At 41.2% G+C, this 14,049-nt stretch overlaps 1 protein-coding gene across 1 annotated transcript; it reads right to left on the bottom strand.

Annotated features, from left to right (window-relative positions):
- Window positions 1-4,395: 4,395 nt before the first annotated feature.
- LOC148850884 (Leucine-rich repeat protein kinase family protein) lies at window positions 4,396-13,786 on the bottom strand. Its single transcript, XM_088947373.1, has 5 exons — window positions 12,899-13,786; window positions 10,740-12,783; window positions 7,810-7,938; window positions 6,223-6,245; window positions 4,396-5,439 (listed from the first exon to the last, which is right to left on the bottom strand). Exons 2-5 carry the CDS (start codon window positions 12,674-12,676, stop codon window positions 4,829-4,831), a joined length of 2,700 nt encoding a protein of 899 aa, XP_088803499.1. The 5' UTR covers window positions 12,677-12,783; window positions 12,899-13,786; the 3' UTR covers window positions 4,396-4,828.
- Between the last annotated feature and the right edge of the window lie 263 nt (window positions 13,787-14,049).

The following is a 14,049-nucleotide window of genomic DNA, read 5'->3' as shown; positions in this document are numbered from 1 at the left end:
ACATCCTGACCTGAAGTAACCTCCTTGGTAGGATGAGGACCTACGACCTGAGCTGAGGTACCCACCTCAGCTCCAGCGGATTCACCTCTCCTGTATAAGAGGCTATCGAAACTAAAACTAGACATGATGGAAAAACACAGAATCGAAAAAGAGAGAGCAAAGGGGAACTCACCAAAAGAAAGACCAAAGAAAGAAAGGCGACCTCAGAATGACACTGAACTGAAGGACTTGAGCGCGACCTCAGATTGCAGATTAACGGACTTGTGGCAACGAAAATGAGCCCCTTGGTTCCTATTTATAGCCAGTATATTCGGGGATCAACGGTCGAGATCAACACGATCCAATGGCTCCTAGGAAAACCAGTTGCACGACCCCAAATGTTGAAATTGATTTAGTGCATGTTTTGACGTCCACACGTAAATTAGACGTGACCTGAGTTATTCCTGGTTGAGTTGGGCGACCGAACAGGTTCGACTCATTCAATCCAGTTTGGAACTCAAGAACCGAAGTATCAGCTCGGGGCTAACAACCTGAACCGCCATGTAACGACTCCGGAAGTTTCTCCAGTAGACTCCGAACCTTATGGGATCACGTCGCGTAATGGCAGGCCTTATCTTCTCTCCGCCCGGATCGAGCGGAAACGATAGACTTTATTGACTGATACGTTACTCCCTGACTAAAGCGGAAATATATCTCATCCCCTCAGGTCTAAGATCCCGAAACCATTCCGTGAAACCCATGGGAGCTCATCTATATAAGACCAACAACCCCTCCAAGGCCCAGGTACGCGTGATTTCTCTACTCTCTAGCTCTCTAGCTCTCAAACTCTCAAAGCATTCAGCTCGCATCACAATACACTAACTTAAGCATCGTAGCGACCTCACCGGGTTAGCCATCCCGGGTTCTCTAATCCACTATCTTGTAGATTCATCTAGCTTGTTGCTCGATTGGAAGCCAAATCACCCTTCAGCTAGGAGTAGTCAGATCACACTCATCCAAGATGCATAGAGAGTTTATATGACACATGAATTTTGCTTCTGCCTATGTCAATAAGTCCATTCCCCAGACAACTTGCAAGTCGTCCAGGGGCACCACTGATAAATTAGTCTTGCTTGCCCATGGCCCAGCTTGGAGATCAACCCCATGAGCCATGCCTTCAATCGCCTTGGCCTCGGAGTTCACAGCCTTGAGCCACCATGTATCTTTCACAATGTTCAAATTGCGTCGCTTGGCCTCGGCAACTGAAATGGAGTTGTGGGTGGCCCCTATATCAATAAGGGCTTGAGTTGACTTCCCGCTGAGGAGGATGTCTACATACTTCAACCCCCTTTGGGCTTTCTTTGGCCTTCTATGATTGGTCTCTTTCTTTACCATGGCGTTGAAGAGTTGAAGGGCGCCCACTCTTGGCGCCGACATAGACTTTTCCTCATCATTTTACATCATCACTGAGCTTGACGACAAGGGCATTGATCTTCCTCCTGGTTGGGCAGTCGTGAACCAGGTGTTTCTCTCCACAAAGGAAGCAAGAACGTGGGGGCCCAACGGTTCTAGGCTTGTACTAGTGCTAAGGGCCTTGCTCTCCTTATGGCTTATTCCCGTAGTTTTGTCTTGTTGGCTTGTTGAAGCTGGAGTTGTTGTATAGAGGGCATGGATGACTTGCTCCCCTACTCAAATTTGGAGCACATGGGCCTTTTGGCATAGAGGCTTCTTCATCTGAGAATCTCATATCATTGAGTTGCTCGCCACTACCATTGCTGTGGTGAGGTCCTGCACGTTGCGGCATTGGAGCTCTAGTTTGGCCATGGCTTTAGTCTGTCCATGAAGTTGAACAGTAGATCCTTGTTGGACATGTCCGTGATTTCCAAGGTAAGGGCTGAAAACTCTCTGACATAATCGTGGAGTAAGTCCTTGTGCTTGAGCGCTTTCAACTTCTTCTACACCAGGTACTCCATGTTCTCTAGGTAGAATTGCCGCTTTAGTTCTTGCTTGAAATCAACCCATGTCTTAATGGTACACATACCCCATTTAATGTCTTAGAGTCGCCTGTGCCACCATAATATAGCAATATCAGTCAAATACATGATCACTATACAAATCGGAGTTAGGTCATCATCAATGCCAGTGGCAAGGAAATATTATTCCATTTGCCACAAGAATTTGTCAAGTTCTCTAGCATCTCGGGAACTGGCATAAGGTGTGGGCTCCCGAATCTTCGCATGAGTAGGGGCCAATGTTGTGGAGGGGCTTGGAGTGATGGCCACTAATCTCTTGAGGAGCGTCATGTCTCCTCCTAGTTCATCTAAGTATGCCTGGAGGTCAGTAGGAGCGGCCATATGGCTACTTTCATAGTCATCCATTCAGCTCTCATCTCATCAACCTGGTCTTGGATGTTGGATCGAGATGAGCTCCCTTCTTGTCGGGATGTTGTGCCAAGGACTTCCTTGAGGGTGCCATTCAGGACGTCTTGGACCTCGTTCATAATGCCATTTAAGCAGGCTTCTAGCTCCACCATGGATCTCTCAATTGTTTCCACGTTCAGGTGGGCTTCTTCTACTTGGTCACGCATCTCTCCAATGGTCACTTTGCAATGAAGAATGCGTGTGCCGAAGGTAGCAAGCTTGTCAACTGACTTGTCGCGTTTGCTTGCTTTGGATGTGCGCCCCTTCGGGGCCTTCTCTGTAACAGCTTCATCGCCTAGAACCTCATTGATCTCTCTAGCATGGGCAAGGTCATGTTGAATCTCGCCGATGAGTTCCTTACTGTGCTTCATTGCGCCACCACTAGTGTTGCTATGCAAGGGTCATGTGTGTTGAGGAGCAACTTGCTCTGATACCAACTATCATAGAGCTAATCGACGAGGCCCCATGTGACGTTCAATGGGGTCAAGAAAGCCTACAAATGTAAACAAACACACAAAAGGCAACAAGAAGGCACACAAATTAGACAAAAGGCAACTTGTATTGTATTAATCAGTGGTAAGCACAAGCACACAGTTCAGTGTCGAGTGGATCTCGTGCTTAACATTTACACGCGTATGACTCACTCAACTATTTACCTCCCCTCAAAGAGTACGTTAAGCTTTTGAGGAAGTGACAAAAAGAAACATCAAAAGAGTGAAAATTCATACTAAATAATTATAATAATGCCATTGGTAGTCTCCCTGATACGTTGTAGGCGCAGCAAAAGGTATTTGATGGCGCAATAAAGGAGTCACTTGTGACATTATGGCAATGGCTTAGAAGTTTGAATCACTTCTACTTTTTCTCTTGTTCCTCCTTTCATTGCCTTCAGTCATCACGTGTAATGTCGCATTTATGGGTCTTTTTTTTTTTTTTTTTTATGCAGATGTCAGGAGATTACTGTCACGGGCTAAATATAAGTGTTAGAGTAAGTGGAGCCAAACAAGTGAGGGACATTGAGATGGGAGTGGGGCTCTGAATGTCGGTAAGTTGGCTGGCACTTGGCAGGGGCAAGCACAAAACGTTTGTTTGACAGCATTTCACCTACGAAGAAATAGAAAGGTCAAGTGGGTGGATATACTGGGTAAATATAAGCATCTTCAACCGGGGATGCCTTCGGTTTCTTCAAACTGAACCAATTGGGTCAGTTGACTGAATTTTGTTTTAATCGATTTTTTATGAAAACCGCTTCTTTAATCGTGCGGTTGCTTCCAATACCTCCACTGCATCACTATCCACGGATGATACTCGGCTTACGGTGAAGACATGTCTTCATGAACTAATGACCCAGCCAGCCAAGGTTTTTAAAATGTCACTGAATGATGGAGATAATGGCACGTGAAGTTCTAACGTGCTACTTACTTCTATATGGTTATAGTTTAATTAAGCATTCGCCAAAGGTCCCATGGTCTAGCTGTCAGGACATTGGACTCTGAATCCAGTAACTCGAGTTCAAATCTCGGTTGGACCTTATTTTTCCTCTTGTTTTTGACTTCATATTTTTTCACTAGGACCTTTCGAGGCATTGTAGAATATTAATTTTCTTAATAATCACTAATATTATGCTTGTTTTTTGGTGAGCTTAGTCATATTCTTTTATTTTTCATGTAAATAACGTAATGATCATTTTAGTCATAAAAGTCTTATAAAAATTTATATTTTTGTCACATTCAAGTGTTATCAATTTTCTACTAAGTAGTAAAATTATTTATCCACTTAAGAATGGGTAAATGATACCTAGAAAAATAATTTTTTCCTCATCCACAATGAAAATTAAAATCCCATTAAACAACTTTCCCCCCTCTCATAAACGTGATAGCCAATCAGGTGTTATTTATCAAAATTCATGGGTGGATTCATATCTTTTCCACATCATAGATTTTCCCATTAAAAGAACATTGGTTAGATTTAGAATAACTGGCTACCTTGATTCTCATTGAAAATGAAAACAATAAAAAAGAAAACCTTTAATCGAGAAAAAGCCCCAACCGTTGCAATATACATTTCAAAGGGAAACAGAACCAATTGCCAAAAAAATTTGATGCTTGCTTTGAACAAGAAAACAAGCCTTACAAACAAATTCAAATCTGGCACCGGCAGACTGGCATCTCTCTCTCTCTCTCTCACACACATACAACCCATAATTGTACACCTAACATTTTGCTTGCGCCATACCGGCAATGCTCGTGAATGGTAATCACTCTCACAAAGTCACAGAGGAGCATTACGGCTATTGCAGCAGCGCGAAAGAATAGATCCGGATCCCCCTCGGTTTGAACTCATAAAATTGCGGGGGATACAACGAGCAGGCAATCGACTCAAATGGAAGCCCGCAGTATTATTAACAAAGAATCACAAACCCATCTGTATTAGTCTTCGTCTTGTCTCTCTATGTCATGCACAGCAGCCGGTTCAGGGAAGATCTCCTTCGACTGCCTCTTGAGAGAAGATGAGCGGTCAATCCCATTACCTTGCCCGCTTCCCTGAGAACCTGCTGTTCCCGACTGTTTTAAACCACTGCCCCCTTCCTTGCTGTTGCTGCTTGGAATGGCTGCAATATCTGATGAACTGTGACGCCAACTGCCAAAAAGAGCTGCATTCCATGATCCCCTGGATGAAGTCGTTCTCAACCGTGCTGAGCTGGAGTTCTCATCTCTCACTACTTTCAAGGGGTTCTCTAATGCTTTAAGGATGTATCTCATGAGTGGGCGTTTGGAAGCCCTGGGATTCAAGCATGACTTAGCAACAATTGCCATAGCCCAGACTTCCTCCAACAGGTCTTCATCTACTATGAGAGATGGATCTACAATCTTTGTCACGAGTTCTTTCTCATAAATACTGATGTAATGTAGTGTTTGATCTAACCACTCTTTTGTAGTGGCATCGTCAGAAGCGCTGATGCCCAGCTTACCCGTTACTAGTTCAAGTAAGACCTTCCCAAAGCAGTAGACATCATAAGAACAGCTTGCCAACGGTGAGCCTGACCATTTCCAATGAAAAGAAAGGGGATTAGGCACCAGTTTTAGTAGATGCAAGTACAACTACAAGGGAGAGTACCCGGTGCAAATGGGACTTACAAATTTGCAAGATCCTCACTCCCCCTAAATTTGCTGCCCAGGGCCCAGTTGATATTAAAATGAGTATAGATCCCAATCGTTTAGGGGTGCAAATGGACCAGATCATGATCCGAACCTGAATCCTATTTTTTTGTTGGATTCAGATACCCCCATTAGATTTTCAGATTGGATGGAATAATGGGATCCAATTGAAAATCAGATCAAATTCGGATCACCCTGATCTGAAAGAATCCGAGTCTGACCTATATATATATTAATGTATATGATGAATATAGTTGAAAAATACTTGTATTTTTTGTCTTTGTTTATATAAACTGTTAATCTGTTATGCTTTTTTCTTTTAATAATTTATTTAAAATTTCAGAAATTAAATCAGATCGTATCAGATCTAGGATATGTGTTATTGGATTGGATTCGGATATACTCTGATTCGAATCCAGTCTGATCCATTTGCATCCCTACAACAGTTGTACACAAGGTAACTAAATCAGCTAAGGTACCCATCCAGACTCTAGAAGATCTTGGAAATGTTCAACCAATTACATTTCTATTGGCCAGAGTCCACAATTTGTCAAGATTTATGGACTTCACCATATAGATTCTTGTGTTGGACATGGTAAAAGATATGCAGACAATAAATGAAGCATTCACAGAGCATTTTTTAGAATCAATTAAATTGTACATACCTGAAGGGCTCTGTTCAGATGTCCTGCATATGAAGAATAGAAAAATACAGTCAGAGAAAACATTATAAATATAAAGCAGTAAGCACCACATTAGCAAGAAGATATAATTTTCTAAGCAATTGAAACTTCTTTAGAACATAATCCATAATTAGCCTGAAGCAGTCTTTTCATCCCGCCATTGACCCGGATGGTCAAAATGTTCAAACCATCACCTGGCCATGATTCTGGGTCCGATTTACCCCTGGATTTTGACAAAAAAAACCATTGACTTGGTCAAAGACCATCCAACCTGAGTGGTTGAACTGATGACCTGCTCCACCCAGCCACAAGGTCACGGGCTACATACTACATACTAAAAACTTCTAGGTCACAGGTTATCCAATTGGGGTGATCTTTATATCATTTTGGGGCAACTTTTCGAGATTTATGCATCCCAAGGCACCAAAGATGCCTTGCCCCACTATTTTTGCCAACCCCCCCTTTTGGCCTCACATCACAATTTTTAGTACTTTTTTAAGTAAAAAATAAAAAATAAACTAAACATAAAAATTGCATATACACACATATTATTTATTGTTGTGTCATGGTCTGACCTGTTTGACTCAGAGGCAAAAACAGTTCAGCCTCCAGGTCAGTTTTTAAAACACTGGTCTGAAGTACCATTTCATAGAACCAAATCAGCCAAAGCATTTGGGTGTATGATACTGGTGGTTTTATCCATAAAAATGTTTGGCCCGTTGACTTTTTGTCATTACAAGAGGGGGGAGGGGGTTGGCAGTGTGTCCAACAACTTGTGAAATCATAGTGGCATTTCTCATCCAATGGAAGAACTTCAACATGGTTGTGTAAGTCACTCCAAGTCAATGTTCTGAAAATTTGGGATGGCTTAGGTTTCACTTCTGCAGAACTTAGGAGCAGCAGCTGCAGAATGTGACTTTCTATTGGTGTGACAGAAATTAAGTCCTCACTTCCATGGGCTATTCATTGAAGTATCTTAAAAGGATGGAATATGTAGTTTTAGGCCTAGATATATAGAGAATGATGAAGTAGATAATTGCTTAATTTGTTTCTTTTTTGTTCTGCATAAAATAAATTAGCATAAAATACTAACTATACACTGTTCAGAGATATGCACTGCTCTATTGCACGTCTGGTAAAAGTAAACTTCATTTATTTATTTATTCATTTTTTGGTAAATATAAACTTTACATTATCAAACTGTTTACAATAGGATTTTATGGAATCCAGAGTTGAGAGACAAGACCAAAGAATAGACATGGAGCCAAGTTCCAAGGACAAGAAATGCTGTTTTCTGGATATGGAGTGTAGTATATGACACAAACCGTACTTGTGTAGCAAAGCCACAACACTGTATTAGGAGTTAGTTAAAGGGAAACTCATCAAAACCCAAAACCAGATTATAGATAGACAGAACAATTGAAAACCATAAGTCCTCATACCAAGGATACGAACAAATGCAAAGTAGTCAAAGCTAACTCTAATCAAACTTAATTGAAATGTCAAAGAGAAGAGCTTAATATAAACTGTAAATGATTTACTGAATAATACTATTAATAGAGTACTTACTGAGGCAACCGAAGCAGCCGGGTGATCACATTTTGGTGAGTATCCCCTTCTTGACTACAAGCCTCACTCAAGCTTCCAAGCCGCACCTCAAATTTATCATCAAGAAGAATACTGCTTGCTTGGACATCTCTACAACCACCAAAAAGGGGAAAAAAACTTAGCACTTGCATCAACTAGCCGAAATATTTTTCCAAGGCAAGATAATGCACACACTTCTCACCGTTATTTTATATAAGTCTGTTAGTAGTGGATACAGGTCATAAACCCAGACTTGGGATATCAACAAAACAAATTCAAATTCGTACAAACTTCCTACAAGATCCACATGGATATCCCTGGTGTCCCTTCACAAGTATTTTGGACTGTAAAGGTAGGGTGGAGGAATGCCTAACATCCAGATGGAGGAAGCACCTCCTTTCATGCAAGTGCAGATGTATGTGCAGTGGTAATTTGAAAGGGTATACAGGTTATTTGCATGAACCAAACAGACCCTAAATAAATAAAAATAATTTAACCTCATACCAGAATTAAGAAACGTCTTGAAAAGAATTACTGAGCAATGTTCAAGTGGGGGTCTCAATGTCTCATCTTTTCAATAGTTTAGACTCTCAAATGTTCACTACAGGTGATACCTGCTAGTCCAATCATCTAGAGAACTCTAGATGATCTAGGATTCTTAGACATGCCAATATTGTTTGGGGGTCCAAAAGGATCCTATTGTTCATCTCTTCAACCTATATTTATGGGAGAAGTTTTACACTTTCAAATCAAAATTCCTACCCATGTGTCTAACCAACTCCTTTTATGCAGGCAGTTAAAAAACAATTCAAAACTTGAACAGCCAATTTTAATACTACAGGAAAACATCACTATAAGTCGGGTTATAGTGGACAATAGGACAGTGGGATTGGGAAGGTGTTTGATCTATCTAATAATTGGTTTGGGTTGGTTATATTATCCCTCCACATAGTAGGAACTGATTTGGTTATAAAATTTTATTAAGCAAAAAGAAAACTTAAAAATCTATGACCTCCATTCTACATGTTATGCTCCACATAACTATGATTTACCCAAACTATTTACCTCATAAATTTTGGGTTTTATACACAAGGTTCTTTTGTTTACTGTTCAGGTTCAACTTTTGTAACTCTTCTAGGATTCTTAGAAATGGTTTCGATTCCAGAGTAACTAACTATTACATTCTTCGGTTTTAAGAGTTTAACTGGTATAACATGGATTGCATTCTCATAATTCTAAATAAATTCCTTTTCTCTTCAACATAGCTTGTTCAAGAGTACTAACATCCAGCTTCGGCTGCAACTGTCAAATTTTTATTCTTATCCAAGTTTCTGACCTAGCTTAGCTTAGATATACATGCATGTAATTGAATTCTTGTTAAAGTGATCTTACATATGCTTAACTTTGACCCTCCAAGAATTTTCACTGCTAATTTTGGCTTCGGAAATGTTTGCAAGCTTTTATATTCCTGTTCTTAAGATCATACATATACTTTAGCTTAAATTTCCAATAATCACCATAAGGGCATGGAAGTTCATACTCGATCTGCAAATTCATGCTTGGCATCATCAATTCCTTTCTTTAAAAACTATGTGAAAACTATAAAAAGGCTGACTATTAAAAATAAACTAAAAGGGGTTGTCATCTAATGCTGGTTCCAAGCTATCCAGGGTCTATGGAGAGGTGGATTAGATTCAGACCTAACCCCTTCAGCATTTCCTTGAACAAACTGGCCATTCTTCTCATACTCAAATTGGGTGTTCTCACACTTGTCAGCCTGAGACTAATCAACAGTCAATACTATGTGATGAGAGCCCCAAAGTATGGAGGAATATAGGGCTAATGTGGACTTAAGAAGGATGAACTTGAAACCAATCTGGAGTGCCCCCCATGGCCTCTTCTAGTGGATCCTTTGTTCTATAGCCCCAAGGCTGTTTACAACTAGTCATTTAAGAATGCTCAGATGTACTAGTATTAGCAGTGTCTCCCATAAAACCAAAAACTATTAAACTACTGCTTTTTTTTTTTGCTATGATACTAATGCTTGTATCAGCTCTTCTATTCTATCCAGATCAGCTAAAGCATCCCTTCAGTGTGGCATTAATGGGTTATATTCTATACAGAAGAAGCCTAACTGACCAAATTAAGAAACCATTTCCTTTTATGTGTGTATATATTCCATCCTGACCCTTATGACCTCCAAATATTCTTCTTTTCTCAAATTTTCATTCACCTCTAAGGGACAAGAAAAGTTCAGATAAAAATAATGAGATTTCATATCGCTGTTATAAAATGTTGCATACTCACATTCAATTAGAATAATTAAAACTAGCTCAAATTTGTGCTACAATAAATCAACAAAATAATCCTCAAGACATGCACAAAGTTCAGACAATGGTGAGAATAAAATACAGCTTTAGAACTGTGTACATAGTCAAGGACCATTCTGAGGATAACAAGAAGGTCTTCCCCTTGTGATCCTTCACACATAGAAAGAACAAAAAACCAATTTATAAGATACAAACAATCACCTGTGATACCATGAAATTAAGAACATTAGAATGCTTAAAGTATCTTTACAGCTGTGTTTGGTTTGAAAGAAAAGGAAGGGAAACCTATATAAAGTTTGTGAAGGTTTCCCTACCTTTCCCTACTTTTTCTTTCAAACCAAACATAGCCTACAGAAGCAAGCCATACCATAGTTTACTTGATACACAGTAACAGCATGAAAATAAAACCATTTTCAATTCCTTTGCTTTTTTCTGTAAAGACAAACAATGCCACTCTCAAGTGCAAAAGGTTTCCATTGCATAGTAACATACACCGACTCACCAAGGCAGAAGATAGAGAATCATAAGGGTAGAAAAAGAGGCAAGGATGACAAAAGAATTGAAAAACAAGTTCTGAAATACCTGTGAACAATAGGTGGAGTGCATTCGTGATGCAGATAAGATAGACCCTCTGCAGCTCCGGTTGCAATTTTCAGTCTTGTTATCCAATCCAAAGACTGTAAGCTGTCATCTTCAGAATTGGTTTTCCTGAACAGAGAACTGGACAAGTCCCCATTTGGCATATACTTGTAAACCAGAAGCTTCTCATTCTCATGCTCCAAGCAATGCCCCAAGAGGGGGACCAACCTGGTATGTGAAACCCTACTAAACAAATCCAACTCAACCATGTAAGAATCCTTTTTGAGTGAGCGCACATCAATCCTCTTGATGACTATAGGAATTCCACCTTCTAGCATACCACGGCAGAGATTGCCTGAGTGACCATGTTTGATCATGTTTGAATCACTAAAATAACCTGTGGCCCGGAGCAGTTGCTCATATGTAAATTTTTCCCCTAGATTTGAAAAGTTAATAGAGACCCCAGCAGGTGGTGTGCTTCCTCCCGCGGGAACAGGCCCTACACCAATCCCTCTTTGAGCCACAACAGTCCTCTGACATGTTCGTAGGATCATGATTATCACAAACACCAAGAGCACAATAAAACCAAGACCACCAAACACTCCCGCCAATATGTATTTCAACTGTTTGTTGCTCTTCTGCGATTGTCCTGACGGAGGAGGTTGGGCTAGATTTGGGACCCCAAAGTTATCAAAACTCAAGCCCCTTCTTGCATAGAATGATCGACAGTCCTCCAAACTCCTCTGCTTCTCTACATTTTGAAGGCAATTGTCACGAAGAGAAACATTACGCAGAGTAGCTGGAACTTGGCCTTGGAAATAATTAGAGGACAAGTCAATAGAACTGAATCTCCCGATAAGAGAAGTCAGAGTTCCATAGAACTGATTCTGCGAAATATTGAACACTGCGGTTGTGGCATTAGCATTTGAACTGAGGCTGGAAATAATACCCGTGAAGTTATTATTGGAGATATCGAGGAAACGCAATTCTGGCCTTGACCACAAAAAATCAGGAAGAGAACCAGAGAAATTGTTGCCATTCAGGGCTAAATATTGCAGCTGAGTTAGACTGGAGAATAAATTTTCCGGCAACGTGCCTACTAGAAAATTGTTCCCAACCACCACTTTCTTCAGTCTCTTCAGTCCTTTCAAATCCGATGGAAACGACCCAGACAGAGAATTCGAGCTCAGATCAAGGTCAACCAGTTGAGAAAGGTCGCCGAGTTGGACGGGAATAGGAGAAGAAAGGCTATTGCTGGAAAGATTCAAAATTTGAAGGTTGGAGAGGGTGCCAAGGGCGGGGGGAATTGGCCCAGACAGGAAATTTGAAGAAAGGTCAAGGAAGGTAAGATTGACGAGAGAGGAGAACGACGAAGGGATGGGTCCAGTGAGCGAATTTTGCGAGAGCTCAAGAACCGAAAGGCGCGATAACTGAACTAGGGTTGTAGGTATAATGCCGGCAAGCCTATTACCGGACAGATAGAGAGAACTGAGGGTGGTTAAATTTCCCAGTGACGAAGGAATAGAGCCAATAATGGAACAAGATCGGAGATCAAGCACTTGGAGTGCTCCGAGACGTTGCCCGAACCAGTCGGGAATGGAGCCGGGAAGTAAGAAACCGGAGGCATTAAAAGTGGCCAAGAGGGTTAAGTTGGCGAGGGCATCGACGGAGAACTGGGGATTCTGACGACCAAGGCGGGTTCGTTTAAACCCCGAGATATTGATACCAACGACCCGGCCGTTCTGGCATTGAACACCTGCCCACTGTGAGCACGGGTCGACTTTCCTCGGCCAGTCCTTGCTCCTCAACCCTAATGACGAGCGTAGGTTATATAGGGCAATCAGCTCGGTGCCGGAACTCAACGGCACCTTCTGCCCGAATGCTGACTGAAACAGTAAGAAAAGGATTGCAAACTCTAGTATACTTCGCTGATCCGCCATTTTTACATATGATCAAGAGATTGCCAACAACGATGATGATGGTGAATAACAATTCTGCATCTCTGTGTTCTTCATCTTTATCTCTTCCTTGTGCGTCCCATTACAAGCTACAAGTACATGTATCAGTGAATCTGTGTAAGAGTTTTAAGGATTTGGGGACTCTTGCTAACCAGGAATGCAGTTGTTTATCTATATCTGCATCCCCACTAAAATCTTTCTTACCTTAAAGCACAAGAGTTGATGCCGAATTTGTCACTCCTCATTAAACGCCGATCCAGAATACACATAATGAATTAGAGGAAACTCAATCCTCTACTTTGATTCTCTCTTTTCATTTCTCGAATTATGCCCGTCACCCTACCTAATCTATCTCTGTCTCTCTCGCTCTCTCTTTCTTTGTTTGGTTGACGAAAGAGAAAGAAAGAGTATCAACCATAAAACAAATAATAGCAACCTCAAAATGGTAATAACAATATATAATAACAACTGAAGAGGAGGATTGGACTGGTTTATCTATCGCTCTTGGCTCTCTAGCGCAACCGCTTTTCCAGCTTCCAGGATAAGAATTAAGACGGAGAATGGCCTCATCTCATTTAAGCGCTGACATTAATGACAAAACTATTCCCAACCGCTTTGTTCCCGCTCTTTCTACTTTCTACTGTCGCCGGAGATGTAAAATCTGCCGTGGTGCAACTTGCGAGCTGCTGCCTGCTGGTCGGATGGTTGGAGGAGCGGCGGAGCGAGAGAAAAACAGGATTTGATCGGTGGTTGGTGCTGACAGGGAAGCGAGACCGGCGCCGATTCTTTAACCAGCGTTGACCTTCGTTAGTCCCGCTCGAACCAGCTAACTAGCCCAGGAAAAAAGGTTGAGCCTCTCTTTACTAAAACTGAATACTACTAGTATTCTTTTCTTTTTTGTTTGTGTACTCTGTAGACTCTGCAGTGGTTTTAATTTTTCTATTAATAGAGAGAAGAAGGGAGATCAGAGATCAGATCACACACCTAACGATTAACCAAACCTCTCTCCCCTTCTCAGAGATCAGATGATTCGAATCGTAACAGGCTAACAGCTTTCTTTTCTCTTTGCAATAAAGTGAAAAGTACTACTCCAACAAAACCAATTATTCCGGAAAGTTACTAAAAGGCCCTTGTCATTTCCTCGCATCTGCTCAAATTACAAAATTGACCTGTCCCCCCGTCATCCAGATCTGTCATATCGTGATTAGTTTTTTTTTTTTAAATTAATCAACCCCTCAATAATTATAGTGTTCCGGTTCTGGTCACTGGTCAGGCCACTAGGCCAGAGTAATTGTTACGGTGAATGGGCTGGTGGGCCCAATTCTTCTTCCATTTCACAGTCATTGTGATGTGGA

This window comes from Nelumbo lutea, chromosome 5, assembly GCF_056320005.1.
Source record: "Nelumbo lutea isolate HS-2025 chromosome 5, American lotus-T2T, whole genome shotgun sequence".
Taxonomy (NCBI): domain Eukaryota; kingdom Viridiplantae; phylum Streptophyta; class Magnoliopsida; order Proteales; family Nelumbonaceae; genus Nelumbo; species Nelumbo lutea.
This window is presented reverse-complemented; position numbering and strand designations above follow the sequence as displayed.

Coding starts and splice junctions, on each gene's coding strand:
- LOC148850884 (XM_088947373.1), bottom strand. CDS start 12,676: ATGGCGGATCAGCGAAGTATACTAGAGTTTGCAATCCTTTTCTTACTG. Junction 6,246..7,809: donor CGGCTGCTTCGGTTGCCTCA/GTAAGTACTCTA, acceptor CTTCATATGCAG/GACATCTGAACAGAGCCCTT. Junction 5,440..6,222: donor ATCTGAACAGAGCCCTTCAG/GTATGTACAATT, acceptor GGAAATGGTCAG/GCTCACCGTTGGCAAGCTGT.